General features: G+C 40.2%; 1 protein-coding gene across 3 annotated transcripts in view; it reads right to left on the bottom strand.

The window, feature by feature from the left end:
- The window catches only part of GTF2IRD1 (GTF2I repeat domain containing 1), an 88254-nt gene that overhangs the window by 47225 nt on the left and 17410 nt on the right, over positions 1 to 23619 (bottom strand). For all 3 annotated transcript variants that reach the window (XM_075264871.1, XM_075264872.1, XM_075264873.1), the window contains exon 2: positions 299 to 427. In XM_075264871.1, coding sequence (XP_075120972.1) covers positions 299 to 424 — 126 coding nt within the window. In that variant the 5' untranslated portion in view covers positions 425 to 427. The remainder of the gene's footprint in view (positions 1 to 298; positions 428 to 23619) is intronic.

Raw genomic sequence — 23619 nt, 5'->3', positions numbered from 1 at the left:
CTTGATGCCCACCAACATGCTATTGATGACATACCCTAAGTACAATTCCATGATAATCCAAAATCACCTCAAAGGTGAAAATGTTATTGTTGCTCTCACAGGATCTGTACAATACTGTTTTTAGAGATACCAAATCTATCATCCAGCGTGAGTTACTGTGATAAATTTGGTGCATCTAATCTACTTGTAAGCTGTCTAAATTTACGACAGTATTAATACATTTCCCTCCAAGTTTCTACTGTATATAGACTACATTTCTAAGTTATTACAGTAATAAAAATAATAATAAGGCTCTTACCATTGAATCTAAGGCAGATACAAGGCTTGTGATGACTTCATCTTTTCCACTGGAAGAAGTCGAGGTCCACATATCAGGTCTGGAGTTGTTCACGGGTCCTTCATAATGCTTTCCTACAAGTGCCATATTCTGAACAGAAAACAATAACACTTGATGATAACTATCTTGAAATGGCATATTGCCCAAAAAATAACAAACAATAAGAAGACAAATGGATATATAAAATATACAATAACGTGATAGCAATCGCTCTTATGATAATTTTCTGTGATGCTAGGTAAAAGCCCAAGAAACAACGTCTTACCACAATTTACCACTATATAAGATGCACAAAATGAGGTGGTGAAGGCATATTATACCTATAATTGTACAGTAATGTGCAAAAGGCAGAAAAGGAAAAATCGTGCAAAGAAAGAATGTTTTAAAAATAATAGTGTGAATAGTTTATTTTTCTCCATTATCGGATGGTTCACAGTAGTGTTAGGGGAGCCCGTCCTCCATCCCGCCTAAAATATCTGGAGAGCTGGACTTTTCTGTCCGTCAATTTCAGGCGGAAACCTGGCGCACTATTATAGTTTATGGGGTCTGCAGGTAACCGCTTTTGAAGTGGATAGGGTTTCCGTTTTTCAGGTCCCCAAGCAGATCCAACAAACAGAAACCTGAACGCTAGTGTGAACCTAGTGTAAAAAAATGAGTGAATGAAGAAAAGATAAAAACAAATCCCATCAATATTTCGTGTGATCTCTCTGGAGGAGGAGTCCTGGAAGTGTTGATATGGCCCCACAGAGTACTGATCTCAACTTCAGGGATCCAGAACATATAAAATAAAACTTAGTCTTTAATTAATCCATAAAAGTTCATATGTACAAAAATATTCAGTGAAAAAATGAATCAAAAGCTGTGATTATTTTTGTACATATAAACTTATATGAATTAATTAAAGGCTAAGTTTTATACATTCTAGATCCCTTCTTGGATTGCTGGAGTCTGAAATTTTTCTATTGGAATTTACTATTTGTCTCCATCCGAGGAGATTGGAATTCGTGGACCAGAAGTGGGGAGTTATATTCCGAGGACTGGGACATGTGATATCTTCTTGGGACATCATCTTTTTCTCATGTCAGTCTTAGATTTACATGGAGAGAATGAAAGATTTCAGCAAGCCTACTTTAGCATCCAGATTAGTTAGGCAAGAAGATGTTTGGAACAACCTCCCTGCTGAGGCAAGTGTATCTAGAAGAACTAATGCTTTTTTGTTCATTCATTTAAGTTTGTTCAATGACAAAAATAAACTATAAACACTTCCATTTTTGAAAGTAGTCTTAGGGGGTGTTCACACCACCAATGGATATCCATCACGATAGGGTCAGTTAAATAAAACCAAAAACATGCCTATTGTAATAGACATTAACCCCTTCTCAACATCCACTGAGGAGCTGAGCGACCGCCATAGCTGCAGGGTCTCTGCTGTATTATACAGCAGAGACCCGGCACTGATGCCTGCGATCAGTGCCTGCTCTGATTGAGGGCATTAAGGTGCATGACCGAGGCGCCAATTTGTATCTATTGCCATGACAGCTAGGAGCCTATTGAAGCAGCCTGCCATACACTGCCTTGCATTAGTGACCAGACTCCTTCAATTCAAGACCCATAAGGGGACTAACAAACAAAGTATTACGAATCAGAATAAGGCAACTTTAAAATAAATAAATTTGGAACATATTTTGTGATTTTTGTTAACGGGTTAAAATGTAAATAAAACTGTATAAATTTGATATTCTCAATTACTGTACCAAAAAATAGAATACAGGTGATGTCATTATGACTGTACAGTGAGCACCATAAGATCAAAGCCCGTATGAAAGCCATACAAATGCACTTTTTCTCCAGTTCCACTCCATTCTGATTTTTTTCCCCACCTTCTCAGTACATTGTACATAATGATAAATGGTATCATTATGAACAACAATTTGTCTTAAAACATTAAGCCCTCATATGGCTCAGTGAACAGAATAATATAAAAAGTTATGGGTTTGGACCTTGAAGAGTCAAAAATTTTAATTGAAGGGGTTAGGAGGTTAAGGGGGAAGGGGTTAAAGGGGCTCTCTGTATAGCAAAACAAATAGTATAACAGTTAGTTGTCTGTTATCATCCATTGTACGTCAGTTAGCCATAGGTATTAATGTTAAAAAATAACTGACAGTATCATAAACCTGTTATTTTCAACAGACCCAACATTCCTATACCCTGCATTATTAGGGAGCCTTCACAGGGAGTTTACGCTCCGCTCATTCAGACACGTAAACATGTGTCAAAGTGACCGCTGTAAAACACAATCCCATAGACTTCAATGTGTGCCGGTCTTACGCGCGCTACACATTGAAATCAATGGGAGGCTTTTAAACCCATTGATTTCAATGTGTAGCGCTCATAAGACCGGCACACATTGAAGTCTATGGGATTGTGTTTTACAGTGGTCACTTTGACACGTGTTTACGTGTCTGAATGAGCGGCGCATTACTCCATGTAAAGGCTCCCTTATGTCCACCAAAATAATGAGCCTGTACACTATTGGACAAAAGACCAAATCCCATTGAAGTGAATAGGATCTTTACAAGATTTTTGACTGCTCAGTCTCTGTTGACAGATGGTAGCAACGGGAACTAATAACGGTAGTGTGAATACCCGCTTACTTTACAGCATTGTCCCCACACCTGCCTAAAGCTATATCACTATATTTGTATAAAGATAAACATTTACCTTTTTCTTTTCTTTTCTCTGGTATAAAACCAATATAAAAGTGTGTATGTTAGATGAAAGCAGGTTCTATTAAAGCAATTCAAAACACTTTTAACTCTGTGTGTGGTCTGACTATCAGTCCTACTGGCAATGTTATTTTTATTTCACCAACAGAGAGAATATAATATATTTGTGCTACCTTATATTTGTCATAAAATGTACTCATGGTTGTTAATAGTTATTGTTGAGATACCCAAACGAAAAAAAACCAAATAACAGTTTTCACGAAGAAGAAAATTACCATCATCCCCTATTTACTTATATGAGTTTCCAGGTTTGATTGCCAGTTTCTAGGCCTATATCACAACAATAACATATTACTTGATTCACTCACATGAATAGCATAAGAAAAATGATAATCATACAAATTCGCAACATTAGAAAGCTCATAATCAGAAACATACCATTACTTATCCAATTCAATAAAGGGTCCATAAATAAAAGGTAAAGATATTTTTTATATTGGTACCATTTTGATCACTTTTCATTGTTTTGGGTTTTTTTTTGAAGTGAGATGAAACAGCAATTCTGGCAATATTATTTTCTAATTTGCTTAATGTTCATTCATTGAACAATATAAATGACTTGAATTTTATTCTGTGATAAGAAGAACTACAACGGTACCCAAGAATTTTTCTATATTTTACTACTTTTGCCTAATATTTTTGTGTTGTGACTTACGCTAGGTTCACACTAGTGTTGTTTTTTGTTTTGGAGGTGGAGTGAACAAAGAACAGCAATTTTGATGACATTTAGCACTTTGTCCTTGGTGACATCTCCACTTTAAATTCCCTCATTAACACATAGGGGGCATTCTCACGAAGTTTTGTGGCGCTGATTTTGCCACAATAACTCGAGTAAAGAATCAGCACTGAAAAAAAGACTCCCATTTTACACGTGTAAAATGGAACCCATTGAAGTAAATGGGAGTCTTTTTTTCAGCGCTGATTTTTATTTTGCAGAATCAGCGCGTGTTACTCCATGTGAATGCCCCCTTATTGTGGCAAAATCAGCGCCACAAAACTCAGTGTGGATGCACCCTTAGATAAAGAAAAGAAGCATGTCTATTACTTATTCCAAGGGTCCGGTTCTATGGTATTGATTGCTGCGAGCTTCTTCACTACTTACCAAGGACAGAAAAGTGCACTGTATAGAGGATTTGCTTGGTATTGCCGCTCAGCCACATTCATTTGAATGGACTGAGTTGCAATATGACTATGTGATCAATCAATGTGATGTCACTGACCTAGGAAGTGAAAGTTCAGATCAATATTATAGTCCCAAATAACCCCTTTTAAGAACGGCCATTGGTCATGGCCAGTCAACTAAAAACGTCCAATATAAAACTCAGAAAAGTAGTAGCCAATGTGGTTACATGGAGGGGCCACTATCCTGTATTTAGAGATATGTTTCAGGTAGGCTGAAGCATAACCTCTGTATCCTCAACTAGTAAAAGGGATTCTCAGATATCAACTACTGGATACAAACAAAAACACCAACACAATTACTTGGCAATGACCTCCAAGAAAGCAAAGTGGATTGTGCTGTATCTGAAGTATTCAGCAAGCCCAGTGCCTATCCAAGGAATGAAAACAGAGCCTGAAAACATCATTTTCACACAATCACTGTGGAAACCAGCTGAGGCTTAAAGAAGAAATCAATGAGCGTGTTCCACTGCAGCCCTGTCAAGTAAACCTCATTACAGAGAGATCTATATCGACAGGGGTGTGCATGTGCTTGTGTGAAAGGGGAAAACACTAAATACTAGTTTTTTTCCTTTATTGCTATGCATCTGTAGACAACGAAACTGAAATCTCTATCGCAGAGTTAAAGAGGACACTTCATGGTCCGGGGCACAGGCAGTTCTATACACTGCTGGAAAGCTGACAATGCACTGAATTCAGCGCACTGTCGGCTTTCCCGATCTGTGCCCCTGGTAAAGAGCAATCGGTCCCGGTACCGTAGCTCTTTACAATCAGTCAGGTACGTCCTTCTGTACAAGCAGCGCCAATAGCGCTGTGCTCTGAGACCGGAGAGGAATGCCCCCCTCCCCTCCTGATAATACTCATCTATGGACGATTACTGTGAGCAGAGGGAGGGGGAGCGTTCCTCCCCGCTCACACTGTGCAGCGTGATAGGCACTGCTATGGAGAAGGACGTTCCTGACAGACTGTCAGGAACGCCCTTCTGACTGTAAAGTGCTACGGTACCGGCACCGATAGCTCTTTACCCAGGGCACAGATAAGGAAAGCCAACAGTGCGCTGAATTCAGCTGTATATAGAACTGCCTGTGCCCTGGACCATGAAAGGTCCTCTTTAATATTAAACTTCAAAAGCAGAAAATACAATACAATATATAAAAAAACCACTTTATAATCTCTTGATGTTCAGACAAATGTCTATGAATATAAGAAACTTTCTATTACATCTTATTAAATAAATATATATCTTTCTCCATTTATCAGGTTTAGAGATGAGCGAGTAGTATTCGATCGAATACCTCGCCGCTATAGGTATGTGTGTAAGCGGCCGAACACCAAGAGGTTAAGCGCATCGAATATTGATATTGAATGTTATGATATAGATAAAGTCCATGTGAAAATAAGAAGGAATAATAATAAACAGAGAAGGTAACATATTTCTGTAATAATATAAATTGTAACGTTTGTTAAATATTGTTAATATGCCTCCTCCTAGTTTGATAAGGCTAGAAGAGACCTGCAAGCTGCAGAGGTTTCAAGGGTTGGCATATTCAAGGGTCAGATACTCCTGACATTACCATTAATGTATGAAGTGGTTTTATAATTGAAGGAACATTTTAACGATGAAAATAGTTTCTCTCAACAAACAAAATTGTGGGCATAATATAAATATTGTATCGGAATCCCATATATAACCTATAGGTTCCACCCCAAGTAAAAAGAAGGATCAAGTTATAAAGAGCACATACACAGTCCAATCACATTAATGTGACCACCTGTCAAAATCCAGAATAACCACCATTCGCAGAGCGGACAGCTGCGAGACGTGCAGGAAGAGAGGGGATGTTGTGATGATGTTCACTGGGATGTTGAGCCATGCGTCATACTGTCCCATAGTGAATATAATACGTGACAGAATGTAGGGACTCCTAGCATCATTGTTAACAATTACATTAGGAGTTTAGTTTAAGGCAGGGGCCTCAAGTAGTATAAACACTGGGATTCTGGCTAATCCCATCCACACATTGCAGAATAAAATCTGCTGTGGAAATGCTGGGATTTCAAAAATACTCGTTTTTTTTTTTTTTTTGTAAATCACAGCATGTCAGTTATACAATTATACCTACGGAAACGCTGGTGTTTTCGTATAGGTACAACAGAAGCGGAAGGTCCACAGAGGAAATCTTTACGACTAAACTGTCTGTGGTAGGAAACGAATGTATAAACTGTGTGTGCATGCATCACGGTACACCCCAGATTTATAGCTTAGAAAGGAAAAGATGCCAGAAGTGACCCCTCCAGACTGTAACCCACCCCAATCATAGTAGTTATTCTGAAAATAGTAGGCTTCAGTGGAATTTGGTGTACCCAATGTCCTCCGCACAGCTTACATATTCAGTTTTCACCACCCGTTGTGCATTCACATCTGGAAACTGTAATGTTAACTACACCCCTTAATAAATTCTTTGAGAGGTGCAGTTTTCAAAATGGGGTCACTCCCAAGGGGTTTCCACTTTACTGACACCTCAGACACTCTTCAAACATGACATGGCTTCAAAAAACCAAATAATTGAAATCTGCACTCAAAAAGCCACATAGCACTCCTTCACCTCTGCACCCTATAGTTTATGCCCACATGAATAACACTGTGGTACCTAGAGTAACGTACTTAATGCCATATGTGGGTATAAACTGCTGTTTGGGCACAGCCGGGCACAGAAGGGAAGGAGCGCTATTTGGTTTTCGGACACAAACCCACTTTTGCAGAGCCCCTGAAATGCCAGTAAAGTAAAATACGCTGACATAAGACTCCATTTAGGAATCTACAGTTCAGTGAACATTTTTAACCCTAAAGTGTTGTATTCGTTTATTTTCCAGAAATGAATGTGCAGCTGATTGTAAAAAGTGAAAATGGTAGTTTTCCTAGAAATAGATAATTTCAGTGCACAATATGTTGTCCTGTTTCAGCAAATGTTACACAATGCACAACACATATGCTAGGTTCACACTAGCATTTGTGTTTCTGTCCTTCAGATCCCCAAGTGGAAACTCTCTCTGATTAAAAAGCGGTTACAAGCAGAAACCCACAGACCCCACAGACTATAATAGTCCCCATTGTACATAGGACTTTTCTCTCTGACAGTTTTAAGCAGAATGGGGGACGGAGTCCCATACGGAATCTAGTGCTATGAAAATAGATATGTCAGGAGAACTGAATGATCATCTGTTGGGCTGTTCCAAAATGCTTATATTTTTGATGATTTTTATGCTGTATTTTCCTTTTTTGCCTTCCCCTACGGGAAATATTCAGTATTTTCACAGGTAAAATTAACATGATGCAGTTTTCATGTTTTCTACAGCATTTTTTTGTAGGCAATGTGGAGATCAAATTAAATAGGATCTGTCACCAGGTCTGAAAAGCCGAATGACATTCATTATCTAATAGGGGCACTAAACTTTTAACATTTTGCTATTTTGTCTATCCAAACCCATTCAGTCATTTCAAAGTTATAAGCCTTATTATGGCTTATGCAAATTGGGGTATACTAAACAAATAGGCAGCAACACTATGTGAGATTTGCCATTTGTCATGAAGGATTCCCATCTATTGGGCTATACCCTAATTTGCATTGAACCTTAGGGGCTTATATCTTTGGAATGGATGTATGGATGTTTGATAACCAAAACACCAAAATACTCAGTGTGACAGTTGGTGTATTTCATTGGGCTTTTCAGACCTAATGACAGGTCTTCGTTAAATAAAATCTCATTGATTTTACTGGGACTGTAAAAGCAGTGTTTTGGGCAGTTGCAGAAAAAAATACCGCATGTTACATTCCCAGCAAAGTGAGTGAGATAATTACACATTGCACTACAAAAACACTATGGGAAAACTATTGAGCTTTTTAAAAAAAAATGTGTGCATTTATAATGAGCACATCATGTCAATTTTACCTGCTAAAACACCATATTTTCTTCATGCACTTATGTTAGTCAAACATATGCCAGGGCCTCAGGGAGGGCGGCATTTTTGCTAACCTAAGCCAGTCCAGGACAAGCTGTCCTGGACTGGCTTATCACCGAGCGGTGGTTTGGGGAGGCCACTGGAGCAGCGCTGCTCCGGCAGCCTCCCCTCACGCTCAGGCAGTCTCCGGGCCTACACTCTGCCGGCGAACGGGGCTAAGCCCCGCCCCTTCACTCGGCCACGCCCTCGATCCGCCCCCTCCTCCGGCGGGGGGGGGGGGCGGCTTTCTGCAGTTAGCTCGGGCGGCGAAAGGGGAAGGTTCACCCCTGCATAAAAGACAAACAATAAAAAAATGCACGTGTTTTTTTGGGGGTTTTTTTTTGGGATTGCCTTGTCTGCTGTGTTTCCACTGCATTTTTAACTGAAACACTTTATAATTACATATTATTCTTATCCCAGTAGGATTGTCCACTAAGCAAGAGTGAAGCCAGAAAATAGCTCTAATCACAGAGGGTATATCAACCACTATTTGACAAAACACTTCACAGATCAGCTGATATTGCGATAAAATATTAAAACATAACCTTTATTAATGGCCCATGAGGCTAAAAACATCTCAACCCAAAAACAAAACAATAAACGTGTGTGTACATACACCAACTATTAGAGGCTATAAGGTACGTGTAAAGCTCTCTATTGTAATAAATAAGTGAAACACCCCTCAATACCCCTAAACCCTCTATGACCAACGTATAAAATTGACGACTGTTGGAGCACGTATGTCACCAGGGCTGAAAATGTGGTATTGCCCAAAAATTCCTTGGTCCCCAATACTGGAAACCACAGGTTCTTATCCTATATAATGTACACTACACATAGACGTGAAAGGAAGTGGTTTAATAAACAATAGCCACCCCTTAAAATTATCTGCCAAGTCAGTTACTCAGCTACGGACGGCCATTTCGGTCTGGTTGAACTTCGTCAGCGCAGCGTAGATAGAACTGACTTGGTTATTTACATCTTGGGAGACAGATTTGCATATTCCTCCCATGATCCCTTACAGTGGAGCGACTATGGCTGTATAAGTCTCGACACACCTAATAGGTGGTCTCTACTTAAGGAGTAACATTATCCCCATAATCTGGTCTTTCAGCCTCTCACTTCTATCAAGTCAGTTCTCTCTACGCTGCGCTGACGAGGTCCAACCAGACCGAAATGGCCATCCGTAGCTGAGAAACTGGCATGGTAAAAATCCCACATTATGCAGTAAAGGCTTCTGGGAAAGTAGGGCATGATGTTCAGGGTGCTTCCTATAGAGGGCAGCATAACAGAGGCTCTGTCTCCCTATTTACATCTTGGGAGACAGATTTGCATATTCCTCCCATGATCCCTTACAGTGGAGCGACTATGGCTGTCTAAGTCTCCACACACCTAATAGGTGGTCTCCTTAAGGAGTGACATTATCCCCATAATAAAGGCAAAGCAAACACTCATTGAAAAAACCCCAGAATGGAGTAACCTGTGGTGCACATTGGGCACAAGGCACCAAATATATCCCACAAACCCCATTCTGTGCCTCGGTCATAACATTGTGGGGAAGCCTCAGCTGAACATGTTCATTATAATTCATGTTGGGAGTTATTATGGAAATCTAAGCCAGTTTCTAACTGGCATAGATCTGTATTCTGGCACACGGGACTGAACTTGATTTATAAAGATGCCGGGGCCTCTTCAAAAACGAGCCCTGCCATGTGCCTGTCGGGGCATTAATTCAGACCAGTATATAACAGGCCAATCTTAATAAATCTGCCCCAATGTGTTTTTGCTTTGTTTTTAGCTGTGCTTTGCCTCTAGTCTAGCCTGAAGCCCTACATTGTGAAAATGCTGTGTTTTACAGCACCTGCAAAGTGGATGGGATTCTGCCTCATCCCATGCACACTAGTTTTCACATGCATATCTAAGCGCCGCAACCTGTGCCATACCAAAACATGTTGCAGTTTAAGAGATCATGTAGCAAGCTCTTAAAAAAGACAAAACATATGAGGGAAATGTGGACACTGTATTTTTCCACTGCAAGAATAATTTACCCAACATAAAATGAATAATAATTCCATCATTTATTTTAGTCCTCCCTCTATGCTGCGCCAGTATTGACCTGAACACAACAGCTAAATACAAGGAAGTCAGCACGCTCATTGTGAGTAAAGCTACTAATGCGATTAGAAGAATGTCATTTCAGAACGATTCAGTGATGTGACTGTCACCTAAACAGTAAGAGATGGGATTTATGAGGCTATAAAAACAGATATATTAAGGTAACTATTTCATGTCAGTTTATTAGCAGGACTGCAGTATTGCTCTGGTTAGCTGCTATATGCGTGACTGGGTTAAAAAAAAAAAAAAAAAAAAAAAAATCGCAATCCTAATTCCTGGGCCCCTGGTGCCTATGGCAACCGTCTTTGGTCTCCTTGGAAACTAATCTCGTGGTATTTGAACAATGTTAAAAAGGGACGTTTAATCTTGCAAACCTTCAAACTCTTTCTTGGGATCTGATTTAGAAAGCAGCAAGAAGGGAACAAAGAGAAAAGCGAGAGCTATTAAATAAAAAATGGCGGTATATATATGCACATTGTTGACTTGGTGTTCTATTGTGTATATTAATCTGGAACAAACACAGTTTGCTTTATGTCATGGTGGATTACAAGGACAGAACAACTGTGGCAGCTGTAAAATACTGTGTATATAACAAGTCAATTACCAAGCAGAATTTGCATTTAGTTTTTCAGGGATAGCAATACTTTAGTCACATGGTCCTATTTCCATCCAAAGAGACTTGTTCCTTTAATCTGCTTCCATAAGGCTATGACTTGTAGCATTGTTTAAAGCCCCCTCCTGGGTTTCTTTGTCCTTGAATACAATGCCAAGACTATAGTGAAGACTGACCCAAGGTAGACCACTAGCTGACATGTACAGGGAGGGCAATATATATCATGAAAGAATGCTCTTCTCGGATAGGTGGGGGTCCCAGAGGTGCAGTCTCCCCCACCTGTCAGACATCTATTTTGTATGTTGCAGTTATAAACCATAGGTAGTATGTAATATAATTATGGTCCTTGCTACAACACTGTAAACAGCAGTTTTTTCCTGCTGTGTCTCGCAATAGCTGTAAGAATTAGAAATCAAGCATAATAACTTTCCATCATCGCTTTGCCATTCCTTTTCATTTTAGTCTGAGTAACAGGCTGGTTCTTAAAGGCAGTGAATTATCCAACAATAGTGGAAGTACAGACTCATTTAATACAAGAACAATCTAGCCTGCCATGAAAGTAAGAAAATATATAATCATGTAGTGCAAATCATTTCTTTCCCACTCATTACATCTATGTATAAAAACCTAGAAATAATATCAGGCTTACAGACCTTAAATCAGAATACCAGTGGTACAAAATCTATTACACCTTCAAATCACTCTGAAAAATACCCGCACGTATTGTTAGCAGACAAATTGCATGCCCAAAAACTTCTGTCATGTCACATGCAAAGTGTAGTGGAAAGCAACATGCATTTAAGTCTACAGTGTTAAAATCACAGGCAGCTTGAACCAAAAAATTCAGCATGTTTGGATTTTCTATGACGGTTGTGTTCCGGTAGTGCAAGGTTGCAGGTCACACTGAAGAGGTGTGTAAAGCGAGTCTGTCACCATATCCCAGGCTAGAGTCACCCGAATCAAATGGTGTTTATCTCTTGTGAATCCCAGCCTCTGTTACAGAGCTATCGCTGTTCTTGATAATATGTTTTTTTGGAGCAATGAGGGTGTTGCCGTTCACCAGTTCGGAGCAATAGCAACACTCTCATTGCTCTAAATAGCTCATGTGCATAACAAATCACAGCGATATCTCAGCAATGAAGGCACCAATTCACAAGTGGTAAATGCTGGAGAGCTACTTTATGGTGACAGACTCCCTTTAACATTGTATTAAACTTTTTTTTGCTAGTCCCACTGGGACTTGAACATGTGATCACTTAATCATTTGTATATGTATGTAAGTATATATGTATGTAAACAAATATATGCCACTGAACATTAGTTGCCCCTTGATCATAGAGAATATATATTTGTCAAGGTAAATTATGGGGTTAAAGCAAAGCATATGTGTTGATCTTCTTTAGGAGAGAGGAATAAGTCACTGTCAGACACCTCTGACTTTGTCTATTAGAGGAACAAACAATCCGGCATGTAAAAATCCAACAGGTTCAACTCTTCCTTCGCCTGACATATCATGACAAGGGTTCACTTAAAATAATAGGTACTACAGTTGAAAAGTCAGTGAATAACATGTGGCTATCCTGTGAATTAAAATGGCTGACAAAGTGTTACAGAACAGATTACCAAAGACGACTAAGCTACAAACATGGAATCGTGTACAGACTATACAAATAAAATAAACTTGCTTTGTATTAGTATGATGGCCAAGAGTGAAGACAACCTTTGAAGAAAGCTGTTCTGAGATATAGGTTTCATTCACATCTTAGAGTTTTGCATCATTGTTTGTAAACCAAAGCCAGGAGCAGGTCAAAGATACAGAACAGGTGCAAATCTCCCCATTATACCTTTCCTCTGTGTAGTCTCTACTTCTGGTTTGGGTTACAGCTATATTAGCACAACTGAGGCCTCGTTCACATCTGCGTCGGTAATCTATTCGGGGAGTCTGCATGGGGACATCCTCGAACGGACTACTGAACGCATTGGCAAGCAGTGTGTACTGAAAGCACATGAACCCCATAGACTATAATGGGGTCCGTGTGCTTTCCGCACGAGTAAAGTCATAAACTTTTCTGTCCGCATCTTCCATGCGGATAGCACACGGACCCCATTATAGTCTATGGGGTCTTTGTGCTTTCACTGTACAATGCTTCTCAATGTGTTCAGTAGTCCGTTCGGGGGGGTCCCCATACGGACTCTCCCAACAGATTACCGATGCAGATGTGAACAAGGCCTAAGACGATTCTCAGCAGTGTGTTTCACAGATCCACGTGGAACCTGTTTGTTTATACTGACTCATTCATCCACCAATAGTCCAACCTGTAAAAAACAGAGCATGTCCTGTTTTTTTTTCTTTTTATACAGGTCCCAGATACCTCAGGGCTGAGAAACTTGGTCATGTGAATAAGCTCTTACAGTTCCAAAGTTACAAACACTGTATGTGGGACTAAAGCCTTAGAGCAGTGTAAATTAGAAGATGCTCATTGTGGCAGCCCAATAACCTTTCACTACTGCAATGCGAAATGATGCCTTGTCCTTGAAACTCTAGAATTTGTTCATCAGCAGCCAAATTTTGGAGAATACTTGGCCAAGCTATATCATCAGGGATTACAAAGTACTCTGTATATCTTCAAGTCCCTTCTACTGTATATAGTAACAACATTTTACCAGTTGTTGGCCAGCTTTAGAACTTCAGTAGAAAGACCAAAATAACTTAAATTGTAGGCAAAGCTTGTACCAACAATACAGAAGGGAGATAGAACAGAGTACAGAATATGTGTGTTACATAGCTCCGTCAATTTCTGAAATAAGAAGCAGTCTGAGAACACTGCTTTATCTATAGGTTACAGAATGTAATCTGCCAATAGGACCTAGATTACAAACACAGTCTTTAATATGTTGATGTAGAGTAGATGGAGAGGATCTGTAGCCAAGTATGTTTGGGACATTGCCAAAGCTAAATGGTAGAGTATATTAATAAACATTTAAGGAGACTGCTAATATTTTCAGTAAAGAAACTCCACAAATATATTCCAATTTATTTCTAGTTGTGACAGACAGGAAAAGAAGATTCATTGCTTCTGGGCTTCCAGAGATGTCAGTAACATACCAGCAACTCTTCCAATGTGGTGAAATCACTGCAGTACTATGTATAATCTACTGAATCCTTACCTGTGGACATCTGACAGTATGAAAATAGTGGCTTAGACATTGAGTTTAACAATAAGTGGACACTGACATTCAATAGTTTCTGGTTGAAAGATATTTCAATGAAAATCTATGATGGGAACAACATGCCCAATTCTGCTTTTTTTGCTACATATGGATTTTTTATTTTAATTTTCATTGCAGGAACCTCAGTGAAAAACTGCCACAAATCTGTAGCTTGTGCATTGACATTTACTGATATTAAGTGACATCCTTGTAATAGCTTAGAGTGAAGGTTCTGCTCCATTTCATACATCCCTGATGTACATAGAAACTTTCAGTCTCTTACACAAAAGATTGTTTCTACCATAAAGCTTCAGGGACTCATTCAAGTTTGCAGTTTTGTATGACTGTACATGGAAATAGGAAAACATAATAGCTTTAATTAAAGGAAATGTCTCCCATTTGATTACAGGGTCCAGCAATAACTAGAATTGACTGCCTATGAAGATTTGCAAGCTCCCTGTTGTTCCTCACTGCACGACCACAGCAAGGAGTTTTTTGAATGGACATACCACTGAGCCGCCACCCTGTCTATAGGCTGAGGAAACGTAGGTCCAGTGCAGCACTTGGCTATCTTTGTCAATCTCACAGACTCTGAATGAAGTGGCGTTGTGTATGTTCCACTGTCGCTCCTGTCAAACTGCACTTCTAATGATCAGTGGGTGTCTTAGTAGAGGGGTCCCAGCAAACAGATATTTATTATCTACCCTATAGAATTGTGATAAAAGTATTGCGCGTAGATTCCTTTAAACACTTCAGGACTAGGCCACTATCCCTTGTTCGAGACACTTTTTTTTTGGAATGTCATTTTGAGGGCTACAAAATTTATTTGTTTGGATTATTCAAATATTTTTGCATGCTTTTTTTGTATTAGGAAAAATGTGAACAAAAAAATAGTTTGCTTTTCACATTTTTAATAGCACATATCACTACAAAAAAAAAAAAAAAAAGATAATTATGGGCTAGAGCTACATCCTTTTTTAATTGTTATTCAAATAAATATAAATAAATACATAAATAAATAAATATATATACATACTGTATCTCATGCTCCCCCATATGGTCATAATAGACCTTTGGGGGCATTTTAACAACTTTTTTTTTGGTATTCAATCGAATATCAGGGTGCTCGAGGTATTCGATTCCAATCGAATACCACGTGGCAAACGCAGTAAAAATTTGTATCCCCTCCCACCTTCCCTGGCGCTTTTTTTGCACCAATAACTGTGCAGGGGAGGTGGGACAGGAACTACGACAATGTGGGCATTGAAAAAAAATTGGAAAAAACCATTGGCTGCCAAAATCAGGTGACCTCTGATTCATAAGAATAGTGTCGGCCATGTTCGTCATTTTAGTTTTGGAGAGATAGGGAGAGCGATATACTGATTTTAGCATTGTCTAGGCAGGAAAACATTCCTACAAAACAGCTCTTTTCAGAGCTACACTGCAGGAACACTGTACACATACAGTGAACCTGCCAATCATGCAGCAGAGTAGCAGCAAGGGACGTGGGTGAGGACGTGGATATCCAGCTGGGTATCCAGTCCACAGTCCAGGTACTGGAGAGGGGCTGCCAGCAGTGCCCCTCGTCAGTAGCACAAGGAGGCGAAGACGTGGATATCCAGCTGGGTATCCAGTCCACAGTCCAGGTCCTGGAGAGGGGCTGCCAGCAGAGCCCCCCCGTCAGTAGCAGAAGGGGGCGAGGACGTGGACGTGGATATCCAGCTGGGGATACAGTCCAGGTACGGGAGACGGGCTGCCAGCTCCCACTTCACTCATCATCCTCCTCCTCTAACCCCAGCCCATTCACCCTAATGTAACACTTAAAAAATCTCACTGAGGTTACTTCATTAATTTTTTAGGGCTCACCCCCCCCCCCAAGACCCTGCAATACAATTTTTTTAGGGCTCCCCCCAAGGGCCTGCAATATAATTTTTTAGGGCTCCCCCAAGGGTCTGCAATTCAATGTTTTAGGGCTCCCCCACAAGGGCCTGCAATTCAATGTTTTAGGGCTCCGCCATAAGGGCCTGCAATTCAATGTTTAGGGCTCCCCCATAAGGGCCTGCAATTCAATGTTTTAGGGCTCCCCTACAAGGGCCTGCAATTCAATGTCAATTCAATGGCCTACCATTCTGCTGGTGTAAGGCTCTACTCACCCCAAGGGCCAAAAAGTAAAACACTGCTGGTGCAAGGCTGAACTAACTTAAATGGCCTAAAACTCTGCTGGTAAGAGGCTGAACTCATCTCAAGGGCCTCAATCTCTGCTGGTAGCTCAGCTTAAGGGCTTCTAACTTAATTTGGAAGGGCTCACGCTAAGGGCCAGAAAAGTGAATTTTGGAAGGTCTTACCACATCACATACACACACGCACACTCACACACACACACACACACACACACACAATGACAGTTCAGGGTGGGTACTGTTGGATTTCCTATTGCCTATTCCATCTGTGGTTGTCATGGGCAACGTGATTTAAAGGGGTGCTTGGTAATGTTTCTTTAGCGTAAAATTTGGGTTTCTGTCCATACAATTGGGGAGGAAAGAAGGTTTTCCAGGTATTTTCCCACTTTCATAGAGATTTTTTTAAGTGTGGAAAGTGTGTAGTTGATAGGCTGTGATGGTGGGGTAAAACTGTGACTTGGGCTTGTTAGATGCCCCCAGGCATGCTTCCCCTGCCGTCCCAGTTGCATTCCAGATGTGTTGTCATCATTTGCTGAGGTGTCATAGTGAACTTGGTGACCCTCCTGAGTCGAATAGTGGTTTCCCCTGAAACAAATGGTTTTCCCCCAGACTATAATGGGGCTCGATATTCGTTCGAATAGTCGAATATTGAGGGTCTATACGAAATGAATATCGAATATTTCACTGTTCGCTCATCTTTAATTAGAAATACAGCTTCTTCTGCTATACGGGAGAGCTGATCTGGCTCATTGGGCGCTGTGCATACAGTAATGGTAAAGGCAGAGACAGTAAAAAAGCAGTCCCTGCCTTCTCTATGGGAGGTTTGCTGTTGTTACAACCAGCTTCCCGGTTCTACAAGCTTGTGCCACTGCTGTTCTCTGAAAGGACATACTAGTACGTCCTTGCAGAGTTAGACCGACCCAGACGTATATAGCCAGCGGACAACTGGAATCTGATTAATGGGGTTGAATATCAGATATTGTCAGGCTATCTTTAGAGTGGGTCGTTAATATCAGAATGGTGGGGGTTTCACACCACAACTCCCACCAATCAGTTGACATCCACACAGTGTATGGAGTTCTGTACATTGAGGAGCTGAGCTGTACAAGCTTGGCATGGCCACTACATATTGTACAGAGCATCTGCTACTAGCTCTATACACTGTGCATATATCAGCTGTTAGGTGGGAGTTGCAGTGTTGAACTCCCACCGTTCTGAAATTGATGACCCAACATCAGAAATTGATTGGAGTGGGTGGGTACTGTGTGACTTACCGCCACTGATTTGATACCGCTGACCTATTCTAAAGATGGGCCGCTAATATCTGATCTTGAACATCCCCTTTAAGACATGGTCCTAATTTAATGACAACTTTTAAAAGAACTCATAAGAACCAAATTCCACCTTTATTGGCTACAAATATAGATATGTCAATATACAATACTAAACAAAATGAATTGATTCAGGTTTACAGTAAGCTGTCTGGTGAACATTGGAACTAGCAGATTTAGGCTTGTTGTCAGTTATGTATTTGGTTGTCTTTACGTTACAATAATAATTTTATTTGTAACCATATCCCTGTTTATTTATACACATCCAAGTTATCATTAGGTGTTTGACATAAAAAGAATATCTAGAAAAGCATCAATAATTCCTAAATACTAGCCAACACCCTGCTGTCATAGACTCCTCCTAGTACTTGCTTAGAACTTAGCACCATGAGTCTGTTTTCTACATAACGTCAATTACAAATCAAAGTCCTTTAAATGATTTGCCTGAAGCCTCGCACAGAGGGGGCTAAGCTGTCCAACCACTTTGTGCGGAATAATAACTCACCACAGCATGTCAAATAAAACGTTTCTTTATAATCCGGTTATTGCCTGTAGGGCCTTAAAATAGCAGTATTCTCAGATAACGGAAGTTACGGCTGGAAGCCATGCTTGTTTAGTGATGGCATGCAGACGTTTCCGAACAAGAACACAACCACCAATATCAAAAACATGACGTTTCCAGAACGTTCTTCTTAAATGTCTTAATACCATTACTTAAGTAAGGTGGTCAAGACCTTCAGTATTCACATTGGGTTGGCTACATAAATAATACTGGTATTATGTGTTGAAGCTAAAGGGAGTCTACCATCTCCCCCAAGTATATTCAGCTGTCACGACAGCACATTCAGTAACAGAAGAAAAACGCGAAGTTGAAGAAAAACAACTCTGAAGTTTTATGCAAATCAGGCAGTTGATGCACCGAGGGCAGGCCTTCAGCTCCTTGGCACTCAGACCCCTATCATCACCTTCCTGCGCCATCCACAATCAGAAGAGAAGGAAGGGCGGGGCAGCACGATGGCTCAGTGGTTAGCCTTGCAGCACTGGAGTCCTGGGTTCAAATCCTGCCAGGAACAACATCTGCAAGGAGTTTGTATGTTCTCCCTGTGTTTGCGTGGATTTCCTCCCTTTCTACAAAGACATATTGAGAGGAACAAAAAAATGTACATTGTGATCTCTATATGGGGCTTCCAATCAACATTTTAAATAAAGAAAAAAAAGAGAAGGAAGGGCCAGCAGTAACTACAAAATGAGAGCTATATTCCATCTCCTGGAGAGGTAAAAACTCATATGTGTCATACTATTTTAAAGCCCACTTTTGCATTTTGAATCTGACTGACTGCACAAAGACTAAATAAAATCAATGGGGCCATACAGAAGTGTTATCACTCAGACCATTGGTCCTCACTAGCTTCTAAGATCACTTCTGATCTGTCTGGCCTGGATAAGAAAAGGACAATAAATATGCAGGCCAAGCTTTCCTCCTGAGTGTAAGAGGATCAGTCATATAGCAAAAAATGTGTACAAAACATATATAAACATAGAGTACTTCAAGAAGCAAGGCCTGGTATAGCAGCGGTTAATGATGCTTCATATTACAGCTCTCAACATATTAGGAGTTACCTAATTGCATCTAATTCCCACCAGACAGGCAAAAATCGATATTGTTTATAACCTAGAAAAGGTTCGCCCTGATCAAAGCAACAGACCTTGCATCCATGCTGCCTAGGATTCGGAATTAATTTCTTAGTTAGTACCCACAAACTGGGCTGTAGGCAATCTACTAATAGGAGCCAGTCACTGATCGGTGATGTTACCAGGATGCTGATGCGGCACACAGGACCCCAGGGAAACACTGAAAAGACAGGCTTAGAAAGCCCTCTGCAAAGCTTCTCTGCACAAAAGCCTCCAAGAAGGTAAACAGTGAGACACTTAGAGAACGTGCAAGTAAATACAATTTCTTTATAAAGAATATATAGTCACTATAATAGCACCTTATAGACAAAAGAATCTAGACTATGTTTTGTCATCAATCCTCAGACCAGACAGTTGTAGCACTATACGTCCACCCATCACAGATTCTCCCATGGCAAATCCAATGTGTATTTACAAGTGGATTTCTGCCATGTGTAGTTGATAGAGTGCAGATCTGCACAATAAATAGCCCCACTCAATGGGGCTAATCTGTGGCAGTTCAATCCCGTATACAGGAGAAGAATAAGCAAACTCTGGCATGGAAGGTTAGCATGTTCAATGAAGATGTTAGTGCAGATTCTTCATGAGATCCTGCTGACAGACATTACAAATCACATCCATTGTATAGGTACTCACACTCATTTCTACTGAACAATGAAGCTACAGGTTTCGTAAAGTAAACTATCAATTCAGCTTATTTTTCACTTACCATGAAACTATATTATATTTATCAAATAATATTTGCAGTTAGAATTGTACTAAATAGTTATATTTGCACAGAGCAAAGTTTACAGTCTCTTCTCTACCTTCTTCCAATACAGTAGGATATTATAAAATTCCATCTCCCTTAATAGGAGAGACAGAAGTGTAAGTGCAGGAGATATATAAGAATATTTGCTTCTAGCTATTCCTTTTTTTAATGTAGATTGTGAGCCCAATATAGAGATCACAATCCACATTTTTTTCCTGTCAAACACGGGGAGAACATACAAACTCCTTGCAGATGTTGTTCCTGGCGGGACTCAAACCCAGGACTCCAGCACTGCAAGGCTGCATTGTCCCCATGCCTATACCTATTCTCTCAGTGAATGAAAATAGTTGATCTGCACAAGATTATTCAGATTTGTCACCTGTATAAAGTATCTCTGCTAGCAAACACAACAGCTAAAGATGACCATACATGTTCAGGGGACAGTTATTCCTTCCAACCCTCCATATAATAGGCTACTTAATATGGAAAATGGTGATAGGCAGCTGACAGACACCTCCTGGCAGCAGCTTATCTCCCTGCAGAAGAAAAGGTCAGCAGAATGAAATCCAACAGTCCAACATGCATTTTTCCAACAAACATCTTCCTACTGCAGGACAGTCAGGACACTTCCATGCACTTAGAACAGTAAGCCTTATCAGCCAAAATCAGTAGGTTCATCTGACATTTATCTAACATTTATGACCATATAAAGAAACGGTTTATTAAGGGGTCTGATACACTCCATGATGAATATTTAAAATAGGCAATATACATAAAATATCTATCTATCTATTCTATCCATCTAGAAATATGTAAAGAATATTAAAGCTGCATAACCTATATCAGTGGTCTATTTGCTGGGTTGACATTTTCATCGTTATGTCCTTATTTTTTAAGGACATAACTTGTTATAATGCAGACCACCTTCAATTTGCAAATAGATAAGGTTTGCATCTGCGTCGGGGTCTCCGTAAGACTTTTCTCTACGCTGGTTTCAGTGTAAAAATGGAGGAAACTCTGCGGACACCCGGAGGACTCCCGCGGTTTTAGTGCATGGGCTCTCCGTCGTTCCGGTCCCTCAGCGGACCAGAATGACAGAAAGCCCAGCTCAAGTGTAAACCTAGCCTGACTTCTAAAATCTTGACTTCTATTAGGGTAGTGTTACTTCATAGTCTACATTCATTAGTATGTGTCAGTGCTTTGCCAGAGTGACATCAAAAAGTTTAAAGAGGACCTTTCACCATATCCGGGCACATGCAGTTCTATATACTGCCAGAAAGCTGACAGTGCGCTGAATTCAGCGCACTGTCGGCTTTCCCGATCTGTGCCCGGTGTGAAGCGCTTACGGCCCGGTACCGTAGCTCTTCTATGGTCAGAAGGGCGTTTCTGACTGTTAGCCAGAGACGTCCTTCTGCCTCGCGGCGCCTATCGCGCTGTGCTGTGGAGCCGGGAGGAACGCCCCCTCCCTCTGCTCACACAGCTTGTCCGTAGACGAGCATTATCAGGAGAGGGAGGGGGCGTTCCTCCCGGCTCCACAGCACAGCGCGATAGGCGCCGCGAGGCAGAAGGACGTCTCTGGCTAATGGTCAGAAACGCCCTTCTGACTGTAAAGCGCTATGGTACCGGGACCGATAGCGCTTTACACCGGGTACGGATCGGGAAAGCCGACAGTGCGCTGAATTCAGCGCACTGTCAGCTTTCTGGCAGTATATAACACTGCATGTGCCCAGATATGGTGAAAGGTCCTCTTTAATGCAATGCCATATTAAGTAGCTGAAAGTAGTATGAAAGCAAAGGCATAAGTTCAATGTTGTGTGCTACAGCTAAAAGCACAAAAATCAATAATGGAGGAATCTGTGAGAAAACATCAGGGATAAGAAACTATATATAGTAAATGTCACTGGCGAGCATTACACAGAATCTCACAGACAGCCCACTGGACCCAATACTGAAATTCTGAATTGTTACAAATGATTACAAAAATAAAATCTATTATATACTAATCAGTTGACTACAAATTGCATTTATTACCTGTATAATAGATTTTTGCATGCTGCTTATTCACATATAGCCTTGTGATACTGAGTATAATAATCATATCCAGTATAAGTAAATGGCTAGTATAAAAGCACACTTCAGCATTCAGCTCTATTTGCTGCCTGCGTATAAAATGGATCTGCATAATAGTTGAGTAAAATACATTACATTACTAATCGATTATTCATCTGGAGTCATAGCCCTTATCCTATCATTCATAATGCTGTAACTTCAGAGCTGAACTCTCCCAGTATTCTGAGCTAACTCAATGTGGTAGATTTATTATACCAAACTTTGGGAATACAAGGCAAGAATATTAACAAAATGATTTCACAAACTGGGATTTTGTGCACATATCTACATACAACTTTTTTCTATTTTTCTGCTGCCAATGCCACTTTCATCCAGGAGAGCTTGGTAAGGGAGTTGAGTGGCGTCATAGCTGCCAGGTCTCTGCTGTATTATATAGGTTGTACGCTCATGGGCATTAAGGTTCTTGGCACACCTCACTCTCAACTTTGACTGAGGTATAAGTTTCCTGGGGAGGATTGCTGGCGCCTAGAACGAGATTCGGGGCCGTTGTTCCATTACTATGGCAACCGGGAACCTATTGAAGGTCAACAGACTTGTATGGCACGCATTTGTATGACAGGCTGCTCTATGCAGCCTGCCATAGAAATACTGGTATTTTACAATGAATTAGCATTGTAATACATTGCATTAGTGATTAGACCCCTGGGGTTCAAGACCCCTAGGAGGGTCTAATAAATACAATAAAAAAATATAAAAAAAAAAAAACATAAAAAGAAGTAAAAGTTGAAATCATCTGCCTTTCTCTAGAATAAATATAAAAGTAGAAAATTACTGTGAAACACAGTTTCCCCTGCAGTGAACACCATAGTGGAAAATAATCAAAAGTGCCAAACTGCCATTTTTCACTGTTTCACCTTTGATAATTTGAATAAAAAGTGATAAAAAAAATATTCCCGAAAATGTTATAACTAAAAAGTACACCTGGCTCTGCAAAAAAAGATGCCCTATGCATCCCGTACATGGAAATATAAAAAAGTTACAGGTGTGAGAATATGGCTACTTTTAGAAAAAAACACTTTTCGTTAAGGGGTTAAAATGTAAAATCACACATATTTGGTATCACCGTGATCGTACCAAAACAAAACTACAGGTGACATCTCATTTGGCTGCAGAATGAATGCAGTAAAAATGAATCCGGTAAAAAAGTCACACAAATGCACTTTTTCTGCAACTCCACCCTTCTGAATTTATTTCAGCTTCCCAGTACACTGTACAGAATAGTAAATGGTACAATTATGAAGATCAATTTGTCCCGCAAACATGTGGCGTTTGGAAAGCAGGTAGTGTGGAAGAGG

The sequence above is a fragment of the Leptodactylus fuscus genome, chromosome 2, assembly GCF_031893055.1.
Source record: "Leptodactylus fuscus isolate aLepFus1 chromosome 2, aLepFus1.hap2, whole genome shotgun sequence".
NCBI lineage: Eukaryota > Metazoa > Chordata > Amphibia > Anura > Leptodactylidae > Leptodactylus > Leptodactylus fuscus.
The sequence above is the reverse complement of the archived record's forward strand: the minus strand, read 5'-3'. Positions and strand labels throughout refer to the sequence as shown.